This window comes from Gymnodraco acuticeps, unplaced genomic scaffold (assembly GCF_902827175.1).
Source record: "Gymnodraco acuticeps unplaced genomic scaffold, fGymAcu1.1, whole genome shotgun sequence".
NCBI classification, from domain to species: Eukaryota; Metazoa; Chordata; class Actinopteri; order Perciformes; family Bathydraconidae; genus Gymnodraco; species Gymnodraco acuticeps.
The window spans coordinates 582,429-600,095 of NW_022989798.1; the positions used below are offsets into that span (position 1 = coordinate 582,429).

Consider the following 17,667-nt stretch of genomic DNA (forward strand, 5'->3'; position numbering starts at 1 on the left):
ATCCTACAATGTGATTTCCTGGATTCTTTACCCCCATTCTGTCTCTCATAGTTGAAGTGTACCTAGGATGAAAATTACAGGCCTCTCTCATCTTTTTAAGTGGGAGAACTTGTACAATTGGTGGCTGACTAAATACTTTTTTGCCCCACTGTATGTGAGAATGCTGTTCATTGATTACAGTTCAGCTTTCAACATCATTGTGCCCTCCAAGCTGGTAATCAAGCTCAGAGACCTGGGGCTCAACAGCGCCCTCTGTGATTGGATCCTGAACTTCCTGACGGGCAGACCCCAGGCAGTGCGGGTGGGAAACATCACATCCTCCACCCTGATCATCAACACCGGTGACTCTCAAGGCTGCGTGCTCAGCCCTCTCCTCTACTCCCTGTTCACACACGACTGCGTGGCCACACACAGCTCCAACACCATCGTGAAGTTTGCTGACGACACAACAGTCATCGGCCTGATCACCGACGGCGACGAGACGGCGTACAGAGAGGAGGTCGAAAACCTGACATCTTGGTGTCAGGATAACAACCTCCATCTCAACGTTAGCAAAACCAAGGAGCTGATTGTGGACTACAGGAAGCAGCAGAGAGAGGGACACGCCCCCATCGCCATCAATGGGACTACGGTAGAGAGAGTCAGCAGCTTCAGGTTCCTCTGTGTCCACATCACTGAGGACCTGACATGAACTCATCAATGAGGACCTGACATGGACTCATCACTGAGGACCTGACATGGACTCTTCACACCACCACCATCACCAAAAAAGCTCGACAGCGGCTCTTCTTCCTCCGCAGGCTGAGGAGGTTCAACATGGACTCCAGGATACTCTGCAACTTCTAATCTACAGGTGCACCATAGAGAGGATCCTGACCTTCTACAGGTGCACCATAGAGAGGATCCTGACCTTCTACAGGTGCACCATAGAGAGGACCCTGACCTTCTACAGGTGCACCATAGAGAGGATCCTGACCTTCTACAGGTGCACCATAGAGAGGACCCTGACCTTCTACAGGTGCACCATAGAGAGGGTCCTGACCTCCTACAGGTGCACCATAGAGAGGATCCTGACCTCCTACAGGTGCACCATAGAGAGGATCCTGACCTCCTACAGGTGCACCATAGAGAGGATCCTGACCTTCTACAGGTGCACCATAGAGAGGATCCTGACCTTCTACAGGTGCACCATAGAGAGGATCCTGACCTCCTACAGGTGCACCATAGAGAGGATCCTGACCTCCTACAGGTGCACCATAGAGAGGATCCTGACCTTCTACAGGTGCACCATAGAGAGGATCCTGACCTCCTACAGGTGCACCATAGAGAGGATCCTGACCTTCTACAGGTGCACCATAGAGAGCATCCTGACCTTCTACAGGTGCACCATAGAGAGGACCCTGACCTTCTACAGGTGCACCATAGAGAGGGTCCTGACCTCCTACAGGTGCACCATAGAGAGGATCCTGACCTTCTACAGGTGCACCATGGAGAGCATCCTGACCTTCTACAGGTGCACCATAGAGAGGATCCTGACCTTCTACAGGTGCACCATAGAGAGGATCCTGACCTTCTATAGGTGCACCATAGAGAGCATCCTGACCTTCTATAGGTGCACCATAGAGAGGATCCTGACCTTCTACAGGTGCACCATGGAGAGCATCCTGACCTTCTACAGGTGCACCAGAGAGGATCCTGACCTTCTACAGGTGCTCCATAGAGAGGATCCTGACCTTCTACAGGTGCACCATAGAGAGCATCCTGACCTTCTACAGGTTCTCCATAGAGAGGATCCTGACCTTCTACAGGTGCACCATAGAGAGCATCCTGACTGGCTGCATTACGGCCTGGTACGGCAGCTGCACCGCCCTCAATCGTAAGGCTTTACAGAGGGTGTTGAAAACTGCACAGAACATCACCAGGACGGAGCTGCCCTCCATGGAGGACCTATAATCCCAGCGGCTCAGGAAGAAAGCCCTCAGGATGATCAAAGACCCCCATCCCCCCAGCCACAAACTGTTCTGTCTGCTGCCGTTACCGCAGCATCCGGACTAAAACCACCAGACTCAGGGACAGTTTCATCCCACAGGCAATAAGACTGTTAAACACCTGCACTTTTGAAATAACATCCATAACATTAATCTGGCTGCAATTTACAAATTATGTATCTAATATATCATATTCCAATCACCATGACTCTTATTGCACTATTTCACAATGTTGTTGTTGTTGTATTTGTTGCTGTTTTTCTGTTTTATTGTGTTGCACTGTTGGAGGAGCCTGTGACCTAAGAATTTCATCGACATAACTACACTGTAGATATGTACGTATGACTAATAAAAGCCTTGAACCTTGAAGCTTGAACACACAAATACCTGTTTGTAGGATACAGTCAGTGTTGGTTTGTATATCACCAGATTTTTCCTTTACACTTTAATATACTTCTGTCTAAAACTTCCACCAGTGAACAATTTCATAATGCACTTTAACATCTTGACAGTATAGAAATTGATACATTTTTTGTTTGTTTAAAGGTTCTTCTGTTGTAATCTACTGTAAAATCTCTTGGGTAAAGTCTAACTTCAATTGGTGGAACAAGCTCCACGTTTATATTAGGATAGCAGAAAGTCTACACATATTCTGTCACAAACTGAAAACCCACCTGATTCGCTTGTACCTTGGCCATTAAATACAATACAAATAAATTAATAAAGAGTTTAGCCCATTTGAGACTAAAGCACCAGCACTTATAAAGGTTTGGTGTATTTGAAGTGAATGTCAGCACTTCTCTTGTTGTTGTGATATATCTTTATGGTTTATTGCACTCATTGTAAGTCACTTTGGATAAGATCTTCAGCTACATTAAATGTAATCTCATGTAGTGATTTGCTGTTGCTGTATGACTATAGTGAGGAAAGCTGCACAGAGCTTGGATCTTACCTTTCAAACAGGTATCTGATGAGTAAGAAGGCGATGGTGTAGGGGACCGTGACGTAGAGATGTGAGGCTCTGGCGTAGACCAGCCCGTCCCTGTCCTCCAGGTCAGACCACGTCAGGTTCACAGGCAGCCAGACTCTGTCCCACCAGAACCAGTCATACAGCGAGTCCAACATCCCTCCACCCTAACAGAACCACACATACCAACCTAGGTTATATAGCACTAGATACCAATACACAATACACGCACCACTGCCAGTAGCAAACATCTGGAAAGAGAGTGAACAAAGTTCCTTCTTCATCTGAAATGTCCTTTAAATATGCCATAGAGCCTGGTCTCAGGGAATGTGCAGTGGGATGGTTCCTCTAAAATGTATTCCCTTACAATTATTAGTTACCTGTAAAATAAATGTATCAACAAATAAAAGGAATGTAACCTCATTACTTTTGGTTACTCTTGGATTAGCCTACCTCAATATCAAATGCATTGCAAATAAATTCAAGAGAAAATAAATATCAATAAGATGTTTTTTACTGGAGTGTCTTATGTTTGACAACAGAACAATATGACCTCAGAAAAAAAGAAACCAATATATTTAGTATGAAAAAACATTTTATTTATATTAAAAGCTGCCTTGCCTTTAGCATATTCAGACAGCAGCCTAAACACCAACAATGAAACGCATGAGAACATACTACAGTTTAAAGAAGCACAAATAAAGTCTGAGCTGACAGAAAATGCTCCATTTTAGTTTAATACACACAGTTAAGCTCACACACACTATGTTACTACCTGCTGAATTAAAAGCGGAACAAATGAAGCAACGAAAGTGAACACCATAAAGCAGATTCAGGCAGTAGGCGTATAGATTCACACTTAAAGTGGACCTATCATGCTATATTTGAATAATATATTGTAGGGCCATACCTATATAAAACATGTTTCTGAAGTTGCAAGTTTTTGCAAGGGCTGATTCTGTGGCAAATGAACAGCAGCTGACCACGCCCCCCTGCAAAGGAGGGCGAGGCACGAGTCTGTATCAGATCCGTTGCAGCCCTGTTTTTAGAGATTTGGGTATGGAGGAAAAGGGAGAGGGTTGTGTTTTCTGACACTTGGTGAGTTCCCTGACACACCGGGGACACATATTCATGTATAAAAGACGTACAAAGGTGCATTTTTCACGATAGGTCCCCTTTAAAGTATTAGCCTACAGAACAGTACAGCTTACAGAGAAGAGATAACAGCTGATCCTTTACAACAATATATGCTCTTTTTAGTTTTTACTAATGTTACATTAATCTGATTACGTCTTTTCATGTAACTAAGGAAATACAGTTGCTTTTTTTGTGTATCCTGATTACGTTATCCTGTTAATTGTAAACCCTTATTCCCTGAATCTGTTTACACAAAAAACATCACTTTTGAAATACCTTTAGTTAAAAATATTAAATCATACTGGGAAATAACAATAGCGCAAAAGTCTAACTGAGTTATTTTTTACTCTTGAGATGGGGTGAAGTTAAATAGCAGGCACACCGCCGACGGAGACGCTACAGTTACTGTAGTGTACATAAAGGTCTATTTCCTAAACAAATATTGACCCGGTGATCCCTCCCTTTTCTCAAGATCACGACTACGCCTATTTCACACACAGAGAGAGAGAGAGAATACATATTTTACAAAAAAATGACAGTGAAAGCTTGAGCTGCAGCCTAGCAACCGATCACAGTTTAGAAAGCAGTTAATGTTCTTTTTTATTTTATTATGTTTATATTTTATTCCACCTTTTAAATATTTAATGCTTAAACACATTGCTGGTGTAACAAAATAATTTCTCTCATATTTGTTCAGGTGTCAATAATCTTCTGTATTACAGCAGATATTCTACCTGGGGTCCATAGTAAATTGTGACAAAGAAAAATCACCAACTAACCATGACAATACTAAACACACTGACATTGACATAATATTTAAAAGTAACATAACTGTAAATTATAAAGTCATTTTATATGCATTAAAAATAACATTGCACACAATATTAGAAACAACCAGCTGAGCTTAATTCCTAGGATATCAGTTCTATATCGTATAAGGCTTCGCCCTCTAAGGCTATCGCTATTGGGTAATCCCACTGTGTATGCGCAGCACTGACAGACTTAATCCATGCCAACCTATGACGTGGGCCCCACCTACGGCCTCACTTCCGTATAAATAGGAAGTAGGCCCAACAATCTGCTCCCATTTTTCTTCAGCACTCCGTTGCAGAAGCACTGTCAGGCACAAGCTCTTTTCCGAGCTGCAGGCTAAAAAGCAAAGATTCCTCTTCTAAAAAGCTTTTGTTCCAATTATTAAGATGCCAAACAAACCGTCTGTCTTTAAAACCTGTCGGTTAATTAGCCTGTTGAACCCCATCCCTGTTTTTCAGGTCTCAGGCTCGAAAATGACATTTCCAGAACAAATTACCATAACTACACTTCTAAAAAGGGGAAAATTAATAATCTTTGTTCTCAAAGTAATGATAAACCTGTGAGTTGGATGTAGAAAAGTCAGAATCAATATAGATGTTTTTTATTTTAAAGAAAATTCAGATTGAACATAGTAAAAAATTGTAAATGTTAGTGTCCGTCCAAAAATTATTTGTTACTTATAGTGAAAACCACCCTTGAATGATGGGATGGTAGACTAAAAGCTTTAGGAATCCAAAGTACAACATATAATAAGTACCCTGTATCAAGATTGATGCAAAACAAGTGACATTTGACCTTTTTAGCAAAAAAAACTCCACCTCTGGGGTGATTTGGGTGGAAATGGGCGTTTTTGCCGTTTCTCTGGAACCTATTGGTCAATTTTGGTGATTGACATCTCTTTTTAACCGTTAGAGCCAATAGAATAGAAGGGGAATTTCCACATACACACACACGTTAACAAAAAAAAGTGGGGGCTTCGCGCATGCAGTTTTGGCCAGAGCGAACCTAGTTTACGCTCTGACATCTGAAAATGGAAAAGTCGGTTTATTGCTTATGGATTATCAGAAATCATTTCAAAGGGACACAGACACATTGGATTAACCTATGGATTAACCTTCAGCAGCGTTTTTATCGTTTTAATGCCATTGAAGACCACTTTTGACCAGACAACGACACAGATGAGCCATGTTGCCGTTTTAGCTATCTAGCGCCACATGTTTTGATGTCTGTTTATGTTTATAAAGTCGCGAGTTATTATCATCAGTGATGCAAATTAGTCGCTTTTCGGCGCCTCCCGCTTTTTTAACGCTGACTTGTGTAATTTTTTCACACACAGTGACATCACGAGCTACCCACAATGCAACACACGCCATATATATATATGGCGTATATATATAAATACACCATTTTCATGGAGGTGCAAATATAAACAGCTAGCTAACGTAGCCAGACAGAGTGCACTAGGTTTTTTTTCTGAATTAACGACCGAAGAAATCGCTGCATGTCTTCGGATTACATCTCTGGACTTGAGGGGGTGTGCTCTAGGTCGTAACCAGCGTAAACTAGAGCTGTGTGGGTTGTGGGATTGCCCTTACAGACTTCGTCGATTTTGGCTGCATCTACGTCTAATTTCTGGAAACACCAGGTGAATACCCCACTTGTCACAATAATATTATCATGCCATTGCATATATGTGGTATTTTAGAGTTGACTAGATATTGATTAAGGCAATAGACTATGATATTCAGTACAGGAAGCTTAGCAACACCTAGACGGTGTACGGCTAAACCCTTGGCCTGCTTGCACCTCGCGTAAAACGGCGGATACCGGAAGTACGGTGTCGCCCTCGGCCCAATACCCGTATGTGTGTGTGAAAGAATCCGTGGAGAACCGAAGAGTTTTCGTTTTGGGGGGGGGTATGTGTAACGTTGCTGCCTTCTTGGCCAGGTCAGCATTGCAAATGAGATTCTATCTCAATGCTTTTATCTGGGTAAATAAAGGTTAAATACAATTAAAATAAAATGCTCCCCCGGGAAGACTGTTTTTTAAATATTGAAGTTAGATGCATCAATCTGGTGCACTTTGAGAGCAAAATGAAGAGATATACGGATACCTCTCATCCATATGAAACAACTGTAAACAGATTGACTTTTTCTTTATGGATATAAAAGAAAGTAAAGCCTGACTCCTACTGGCGGCTGGTTAAATGACTCCTCGTCCCTGAGTACACTCACCATCTTTCAGCAGGAAAGGAGAGAGGGAATCCTTGTCCGGCGACAACCGCTGTCTTTTCGCACTATTATTAAGCCACGCTAACATTTTCGAAATGCTAACGTTATGTGATGTCTTTTCTGCTCTAGTCTATCTCTGCGGCGCGTCATAGGTACGCTGGGCATGTTTGTTGTCATGCGTCAGGGCCGGACTGGGACAATAAGCCAGGCCGGGAATTATACACCCAGCCAGGCCACTACCAGTTTTTCGTGCCATTTTGCTGGATTTATTTGTCAATATTTACAGCGTTGCTGCCCATAGTGATAGCCTTCTAGTTTAAATCTACTACCCAAAAATAAACATATGGAGATGGGTTACTATTTTAAAAAATGTGCAAATCTATTTAGGAACAGAACTGTATACATTTAAATAATCATAAAATCATAAGTACATGGCCATAACCAATAACATACCATATCCAATATGAAAAAACATTGAAACTTGTTTATTTATTTGTCTTTGGTTCATTTATAGTTGTGAGTGTGTCTGTGCTCCTGAACCAGCCTCACCCGTCTCCCCCCTCTCGTCCCTTCTCCTCTTTGAGGCAGCAGCAAAGACTAGTTTTACCTCTCAACAAGTTTATCTTGCCTTTTTTCACCTAGTTAACATTTTATTTTTATTATTCATGCATATTTTACTAATCACTCCCCCCTCAAATGGAAATATGTGTTTACATAAATGGTGACCAAACCGTTTGAGACCCACTGAGATAACTTAGACTAAGTTAACTATCTAAACACTCAGAGAGTCCTTTACTTCACCTGAGCTGTAGTTATCAACCTCTCAGTCTGACAGCAGAGGACTCTCCCTCCACCTTGTTGTTGAAACAGCTCCTTATATCCGTTAGCGCAGCTAGCTAACACCAGATGCTAACAATAATACACGTAACCGGTGCGCGCGCTTTCTCGCTCGCTCGCGCCACACATACACTAACACACACCCTCCCGAGTTGGAATGACACACAGAGACCAATCGAGGGCATTAGTATGATCTGTATGAAAGTGGCCATGTCGGCAGGCCACATCATGTAGACATGTAGACTGTGAGGCAGAGTCAGACCCACATTTGCGCAGCGTTGCATTCACAATACGTATACAAAAAAATCCTCAGGCCAGCAGGCCACTTAACACACAGACAAACAGAAACAGACACACACACACACACACACACACACACACACACACACACACACACACACACACACACACACACACACACACACACACACACACACACACAAAATAAAAAGTCATGCCATAAAAAAACAGTAAGACATAAAATCATATTGTCCTGTGGTATTGGTATTAGCACAAGCAATTTTGTTAAATTGTTTCTACAACATAGAGTTTCGTGAGGCGGTTGTCGTTGTTGGGCGGAGTAGAGCGCAGCGCGAGCAGGCTCCCGTGTGCGGGAGCGCGCTCCTTCACTACAGACTTTCGTGTGCACCTAACCATTCGCCAATGTTTTTAAAAACAACGGCCAAGCGCCGGGCAAAAAACAATCTTCAAATAAAAGTAAGTCACCGGAGGAGTTAAAGGAGAATGACAGGGAGTATGAGAAGAAGAGGGAGAGAAAGTTTCAGCCACACTGGCTTGATCGATGGAGTTGGCTTCAATATGATGATATAAACAAGGTCTTTTGTCGGCTCTGTACATCGAAGCCGACCTATGCTGACAAGTAAGTGAAGAGTAGAAAATATAAAAGGTATATTCACCATAGGGAAATGTCCCAGCAGTTTAGGATAATGAAGGTTCTAATCTAGGCTATTACATTTCTAACTCCTGATAATGACAGGAAGGCAAAAAGTGTATTATAAAAATAATAAAAATCGTAGCAGAAATGTCACCCTCCTTTCTTTCTTTAACAATGACCACAATATAATAATTGTAATAAACCAAATATGAACAATTGAGGAAAATGGGGAAGAACTAATGATTTAAATGTTGTAGTACAAGTAGTAATGTAGTTTGTGCATAAATTACTATTGCAACAAATGTGTTCATTTTCTTCATTATTAGTCGTTTTTCTTTGGACGAATGCTCTTGGGCCAGTGGTTACAATGGTGGGGCCAGTGATAATGAAACTCTATTACCCTTCATGTCTACCCCTGCACATTTCCTCATGGGGACTGTGATGCTCCATTACGCATGGCGCAATGGACATGGGTTATTAATTGAGTAGATGTGTTTTTGTACTTCTGGTATGGATGGACCAGTGGGGCGTGGACTACATCCTGCTTCGACCTTAACCCAATAGCGATAGCATTAGAGGGCTAAGCCTTATACGATATAGAACTGGGGTTACGTACTGTAACCCAGCTTCTATGAGTATAGGCGCAGCCCTCTAAGGTTCGGGCCCCACTGGCTCCGCGAATAGCTGAAGAAAAGCTGTTTGTGTGGGAGCAGGTTGTGTTAGAATCACTGTCAAGGATTCGCGTGAAAAGGTAGGACCCAAATGCAGACTACAAAAAGGTAAAGGTTATAAACAAAAGCGAGCTTTATTTAAAAGCTGAAAAACAAAAAACATGGCATGAATCAAAAACATGGATAGTACAAGGTAGCAAGAATACACAAAACTGACCATGACCAACATGGAGGGAAACAGGAGAGACAAACAATGAACCGACAGGGGAACACAGGGAAAGACAAGACTAAATACAGAGAGGCGTAATCACGGGACAAGAAACAGCTGGGTAAAGGAGGGAGAAACACAAGGGCAACAGGTGAACACAATGAGACAATCAGGGAAACCAGGGAAACTAACGACAGGAGGAAAAACACAGGAAGGCAGACAAGAGACAGGGAGAACAGAACCACAAAATAAACCCAACATACAAAACGTGACAAAACATAAGAATCGTGACAGAACCCCCCTCTCAAGGGACGGATCCTAGACGTCCATAACACACTAACAAAGTCCAATACTTCGAAAAGGGTGGGTGGAGGGGGTCCGAAGGACGGGTCTGGGTAGACAGCCCAGAGGCAAGGCAGAGGAACAGGAGGTGGTCTCGGGCGGCCGACCCGGGGGCAAGGCACAGTTCGAGGAGGGGGTCTCGGGCGGACGGCCCGGGGGCAAGGCAGAGTTCGAAAAGTCAGGGGGCCGGGCTCGAGGGCGAAGACCATGGCTGGGGAACTCAGGAGGCCGGGCTCGAGGGCGAAGGCCGCTGGGGAACTCAGGAGGTAGGGCACAAGGTCGGGTAAGAAGGCGGCGACGAGATAGCTCCGGAGGACGACGTACGCAATGGGACCCCTCCAGTATCAGCTGGATCGCCGGAGCACTGGGATCGAAAGCAGGAGCTGGTGGGACCCCTGGCGGGACAGGCGTAGACGGAACTCTGGACGGAACATGGGCCGGCGCCAGTGGGACCCTGGACGGAGCAAGAGTTGGTGTCAACGGGATCTCCAACATGACAGGACATGGTGTTGGCAGGAAACCCGGCGGAGCAGGCGTCGGAGGGACCCCCAACAGGACAGGACATGGTGTTGGCAGGAAACCCGGCGGAGCAGGCATCGGCGGGACCCCCAACAGGACAGGACATGGTGTTGGCAGGAAACCCGGCGGAGCACGTGTCGGCGGGACCTCCACTCATAGAAGCTGGGTTACAGTACGTAACCCCAGTTACCGATCCTTTGTCAAGGCTCGCTGCATCTGATATTGACAAGGCATTCTTAAAGGTGGGGTAGGTCATTTTGGAGAAACCAGCTTGAGTGTGCTAGCATTTGAAAATACACAACCGAAAAAAATCTGCCACTTCCTTACAGAGCCCCTCCTCCAACACACACCAACGCGCACATGACCAATGAAGGCACGAGATAAGTGTCTGAATGTGACAAGTTGAGAATGATTAAATGTTGAAACATCTCAGAACAGAAGACACAAACATAAACATGCTCTAGATACCAGTACAAAAATGACCAACACCAGGTTGGATTTCAGGAAGTTAAAGACTTACTGCAAAGCAACATTTGTTCCTAGAGTAATAATACTGAAATATGAATTATTCTTGAAAATTTAAAAATATAAATATATTTTCTTCCTTGTAGGTGAGTAAGGGAAAACTATATCCAATATGATATGCAGGCTGATATGTTTTGAAAAGCATCATTATAGATGGGGTAATAAGAACATTATTATTTTACTTGGGTCATGGCTTCCTTTTATGTTGAAAATCACCTGACCTCAACACAGCTCCTTCTAGTCCGCTGGATATATCCCATTATATTCAATATTACAATACTTTAAGCTTTTCATGTCATAAAACTGAAAGACTTCTAAGGAGTTTTCACCTCTCCTGATGGGGGGTTTGTTGGATTTAACTCAGTCATGTTCAGCCTTTACTTTATTAAGACAACTCTGTGTCTGGTTGACAACCATTACAACTGAGTTACAGTAAGTAAAATATGTTTACTATGGAATGAAGGACACATGCTGAAAGTCATCGAAAAATCTGTGCGCTGATGTAGAAACTGCATGGTCTTATTTTTATCTTGGTTTTATGGAGATCATTGATAGACATGCACCCCTGCGTAAATTTAGAATGAAGGGACGAGACAATCCTTGGTTTTCTGCTGAACTGTCCAGTCTCCTTCATGAGAGAAACAAGGCCTGGGCAAAGGCTAGGAAATCAGGCTCAGAGGTAGAATGGCTGTGTTTTAGGCAGCTAAGGAATAGCTTCACATCACAAGTCAAAAGTGCTAAGTCGAAGTACTATTTGTCAGTTACCACAGAAAACCTAAATAATCCTAGGAAATTTTGGAAAGCCATAAAATCGATATCCACCGGTGAGATCCGTAATGAGCTACCTCCGTGCCTTACCACAGCATCTGGCTCTATATTGGACAGGGCTACTATGTTAAATTGCTTTATAGTAAGGGCATTTTATCAGATATTTGACCGATCTGCAAACTAAATCCTTACCAATCAATTTCTTCACTAATGTCTTTGTAAAGGTGTGTAGTAAGATGTATTAAAAAGTTGAAGTTCAAATCCTGTATGTTTTTTCGTAACAACTGCTCAAAGTTGAGGTACCGAATACCGATTTTCGAAAAATCTAAAATGTTCAGTTTGGCCTTGGGTAACTTGTGAGGGGTCAAACTAGGGGTTTTTCATTATTCTGAGTTGATTGCAATCATTTATTTTCACTAAAATCATTCCTTTGTGGAAAAAACGGCCACGCCCACCTTTCCCGCTCGCCCCCCCCACCCCCCCATAATGCCTTTCCACTGCTAGCATAAAAATTGTTTGATTATTTTACTATTTGCCCTTTTAGGACTTATTATTGTTTAGTGGTAGCTGCTAGTTGGTTGGCATTCAAAGTGAGGATGTTTAGAGTTAACATGCTGAAGCCATTTTCAACCTTCATTTGATCTTGGACAGACTGCTTTTTACGCCTGATATGTAAGTATTATCTACATTTTTAACTTGAAATATTTCATGTCACTACTTTGGTAATGAAATGTAACATACTGTACAAGTTGTCAACTTTTCTTACTTGTTAGCTGTGTAACAGTAGGCGCAATAACATGGTTAGCTAGCTAACGTTAAATCCATGATGTATTACTCCATGATTAGTTGTCAACTTTGCTTACTTGTTAGCTGTGTAACAGTAGGCGCAGCAACATGGTTAGCTAGCTAACGTTAAATCCATGATGTATTACTCCATGATTGTATCCAACTAGGCAACTACAATGATGTATTACACACCTCAAACTGAATCTTATGATCATTTTATTTTCTTGAATGCTAGCTTTCTGGCCCATTAGGTTACAGTGGTGTATTGTCTCTGACAGGATCTTTTGTGTTTAACGTTACTGTGAAGCAGATCTTCTATTTTCCTTTGCAATAATATCTATTACAATGTTAATCATCTACTGTACATGAGATTGTCTTTAATGTCACAAAATAATGATATTATGACTGAATAATACAATGTTTATTCTACTTTGTAGGACATATTAGTCTAGCAGTATGGATGAAGACTCGACTCCACCTTTGCTAAATTGTTTCATCTGTGAAAGCCCGGAGACACCAGCTCAGAGGCTGATACAGCCAACTCCTAAAGGCTACCCTACTTTTTTGGAACAAGCACAAGTAGTTGAAAATGCTAAGATTTTGGAGCGTTTGAAGGAGGCTCAGAACATAGGTACCACAAAAAGTGTAAAGATGATTTATACAACAGGTTTCTTGAAGTCACCAAGAACTCAGGCCAAACATTAAAGGCAGAGAAAGAGGCAGCTAAGAAGAAGAGAAGACGCACTTGCTCTGACTTCAGTGCAGCTTCTGCATGCAGTTCTACAAGTTCACGGTCCGTTCAGCTTCTGTACAAGAATGTACGCATTCTTTGCAACCAACCTGCACAGATCTACAAAACTCGTCCAGAAGCTAGAAGCTAGAAAGAGATACAGAGTGCCAGATAATTTGACTGCAGATAGACTGAAGGCAAGCTTGCGGAAGACAGCACAGAGTCGCGGGATGACTGGGGCACTGAAGTTGTTGGACGTCTGGAAGGGATCAATGACCTTGTGGCAGAAGAAACCCTGTACCATTTGCGCTGCAAAACTCTTTTTGAGACAGGTGGCCATTACTCCAAGACTGAAGATAGAGGACAAAGGAAGAGAGGACAAAATAAAATTGATGAGGAACGAGAGGCTGTTTTTGTTGAATTCTGTGATTGGTTAGACTCAGAACTCGAGCATGGGGTGATGACTCTTGACCAAGTCCACGAAAAGCTACAGCAGTTTGATCCGTCACCAGATAAGAGCCTCTCTTATTCAAAGTATTGGCTAAAGAAGAAACTCCAAGATAAATTCCATGACACCTTGTATTTCACATCACAGGAGAGAAGGGCAGATGTGCTCTGCCTCAAAGATGACACAGACAACATTCTGCGAGAGCATCATGCTAATCTTGAGCATGGAGATGAGAAGATTCAGATCATAAAGACTGCACTAAAGTTCGTATGCAACGACATCGCCATGGTCGATCTAGACCCAAAGTCATACCCCACAGCACACAGTATGACTGACATCCAGAGTCAGCTGGCTCTTGTTCCTTAGAGTCTTCAGATGTTCCTGAGGCCAATAGTGAAGACCGACGAAAGAGTAGCCATTTGGGGGCAGAACTTCATAAAGGCCTGTCGGCCTCGATCAGGAGTTTTGCCATACCAGATGGGGCTTGCCATACAACTTGATCATAGATTTGGGTCAAAATGGATGCTGAACAAGTTACACCAAGTTACACAGAGTCATATTCCGAGATACAAAACTACAAATACTGCTTCCTTAATGACAGGAATGGAGATGGCATCCAAGATACTTCTGATACTCTTTATACCATTGTGGAAGAAACTGATGAGCAGATTGATGATGAGGTTGCGGTTGACTCTGCACTTGAGGATCTATCATTTATGACAGCCAGTGGAAGAGAAACTAGCCATGACAATCGGGTGGTCATGGAGGCAATGGAGGTTGGGGAAACAACCAATGTATTCACTCAGTTTGTCGGAGACAATATAGATTTAAACATTGTCTCTATTCAGGGAAACACTCCTTTCCATTCAATGGGTTGGATCAAAGTCACCTCTCCGGCACCATCTTTGCCAGATCCCCAGACGACAGCAGCTGTCCACAGAGTGAAGTTGAAGGCACTTGACAAAGCTAAGATCCTCAGAGGAGCTGAAGTGAAGATTATTCCATTCACCAACAGAACAAGGACAGGGATAAACACCATCACATTTCTTCCCATTACTGAGCTTGCCTCTTCTGTGACACAAGACCAGCTACTCCTCACTCCGGGCGATACACTCTGGGCAGCAGGGTGGGTGATCAAAGCCCAGGATCCTGAGTTCCCACACTCCAACTGGAATGGCTGGATGAAGAGTATCCATGCAGATGATGTCAAGCAGCGCACACAGATCGACTTCCTCCCAATCATTGAAGGTGACCCTAATGACCTCAACACCATCTTCACCATTCGATCTTCCGATCTGGCTGAAGGCTGTGGACATCATAAAACAGACAAATCTACCTATCATTCCGAGGTTGGGTGGATTTCACCTGCTGAAGTCCTACCTTGGATCCATTGGAAACATCATGGAGGATTCTGGACTACTGGAGCTGATCCAGCTGATCTATCCAGGGAGTACGACAGCCAACCACATCCTGGATGGAGGATGTTTTGACAAGGCAATCCGTGCTCACCTCCTCATCGATGCAGCCATCTATCAGCACATCGTGAAACATGCCTTCACCGAGGAGGAACTCGGTGAAATGAGGACTTTCATGGAGAAGGTAGCTGATGGGAAGATGGGAGCCAGACACACAGATCCAGTAGTGGCACTGTTTGAACAGCGGTTTGAAGAAACCTTCAAAAGACTTGCTGAAGGAGGAAGAACGCCTGCTCTCTGGGTGCAGTACCACTACATGGTAGATGTGATCAAGGTCTTCATCAGAACTGAGCGGCTTGCAGATCACAACAGCCACCTGTGCTGCATTGTTAACAGGATGCTGGACATCTTTGCAGCTGCAGGGCATCATCAATATGCCAAGGGTGCACGGCTGTACTGTCAACTCATGAAGCAACTTGAAACTTTGCCTGCTTACAAGGAGACATTCGAAAGTGTCACTGCCCATGGAAACCATGTCGTCCGTTACTCCAGCCATGATTGGTCCGGCACCTGGTGTGACATCTGTATCGAGCAGACATTGATGAAGTCAGCCAAGTCAGAAGGTGGACTGAGCAGAGGGAGGATGAGACACAGTGATTCTGGTCACAAGTGCTGGGTGCTCACCCTTAATCACTTCTCCAATGTCAACCAGCGCATGGAGGAAAGTGTCAAGAAACATGCTCCGCTCCACAGAGACCTTGGCAAAACACAGATGAAGAGAGATGCTGAAGCAATTGACCTTGCCCTCCAATGGTTTGAGGAGAACAACCCATTCGACCCCGATCGAGACAAGGAGTTGCTTGTGTCTTTCTCAATAGGATTCAGGAGCACAGGAGATGACCCAGTCAATGCTGAGAGAGCAGGAGAAATAGGGAGAGAGATGCAGATCAAGCTGGATGGACAGTCAGTGACATCGACCATGGAAGTGAAGTCAAAGGTACAAGCCCTGTCATCACTCAGAAAGATTCCCAAGATCAACAAGAAGAAGATACACCTTGACTCACTCAAGTTGTTCAACCGACTGATAATTTTTGCCCAACGGGATATGACAGTTGAGACAAGCTTGGCGTATGAGCTGACTCCCTTCCCATTGTTCCTCTTCACTAATAAAGATCAGAAAATGAACAAGGCGAACAAGGCAGGCTTTTCCAAGACTAGCCTGAAGGAGTTAACTGATCCACTTGACCTCACTAACCAATCCTGCTCCACTCTTGTAGTTGATGGCGGATGGCTTCTCTACATGGTAAAGTGGGAACAAGGTCAGACTTGGCAGGAGATTGCCAACAGTTACTTGAGCTACGTACAGTGTCTTGGCCGCCGCTCTCAGAAGACCATTGTGGTCTTTGATGGCTACAGCCGATCACCAAAAGATCATGACCACATCCGGCGCACTAAGAAGTCATGCTGTGATCTCCAGATTCGACCGGGAAAGATACACTGGACACCAAGAGCAAAGTTCCTGGGACAACACCAATAACAAGAGTGAGCTAATCCACCTCCTCTCTTCAACATTCAGAAAACACAACATCACAGTGGAGCAGTGTGACAATGATGCTGACACTTCGATTGTGAGAGAGGCATTGGCCACTGCTACAGATGACTCTGTTGAGGTTAGTAGCATTTGTGTAGGTAGCCTATTTTGGAAACAAAAGTATTCACTCTTGAGTATTCAAACTTGAATAGTTTTATCTGGTTTTGTATAGTGCAACACGCTTTGCATATCTTGTTCTATTTTCAGGTGCGGGCAGAAGATGCAGATGTGCTGGTGATGCTAGTACACCATATTCCAAGCACCAACCATCCACTCTTCTTCACAACATCAAAGGGCTCTTATGATGTCAGAAGGATCCGCGAAGCTCTCTCTGAAAGAGAGATGCTACCTGCTCTTTTGTCACGCCTTCACTGGTTGTGATACGCTTTCTGCAATAGCTGGCCATGGGAAAACAACCTTATTTGACAGGTAATAATAATAATAATTTGTTTCTATTTCACTTTATATTTGAAACAAATCTCAAAGTGCATTTTTTTTTGCAGGTTCTGTGCAGGGGACATTGATGAACACATGGACATCTTCCTTGACACACAAGCTACTAAGGATGCAGTGATACAGGCTGGTACTACCATCTTCCAGTACATTTACCATGCACCAGGTACTGCTTTGGGTGAAATTCGACACAACATGTTCTCACGGAAGGCAGCGGCAGGGCTGATCAAACCAGAAACTCTACCTCCAACAGAGGGTGCAGCTGCACAGCATTCTCTCCGTGCCTACCTACAAACCCAGGACTGGATCCTTCTGCAGAGTATGTCTCTGAACCCCAGTGACT

The 17,667-nt window shown here is 43.6% G+C and overlaps 1 protein-coding gene across 2 annotated transcripts in view; it reads right to left on the bottom strand.

Annotated features, from left to right (window-relative positions):
- The window catches only part of cers3a (ceramide synthase 3a), a 53,475-nt gene that overhangs the window by 31,726 nt on the left and 4,082 nt on the right, over positions 1-17,667 (bottom strand). For both annotated transcript variants that reach the window (XM_034222487.1, XM_034222496.1), the window contains exon 2: positions 2,941-3,122. In XM_034222487.1, the coding sequence (XP_034078378.1) occupies positions 2,941-3,113 (173 nt within the window). In that variant the 5' untranslated portion in view covers positions 3,114-3,122. The remainder of the gene's footprint in view (positions 1-2,940; positions 3,123-17,667) is intronic.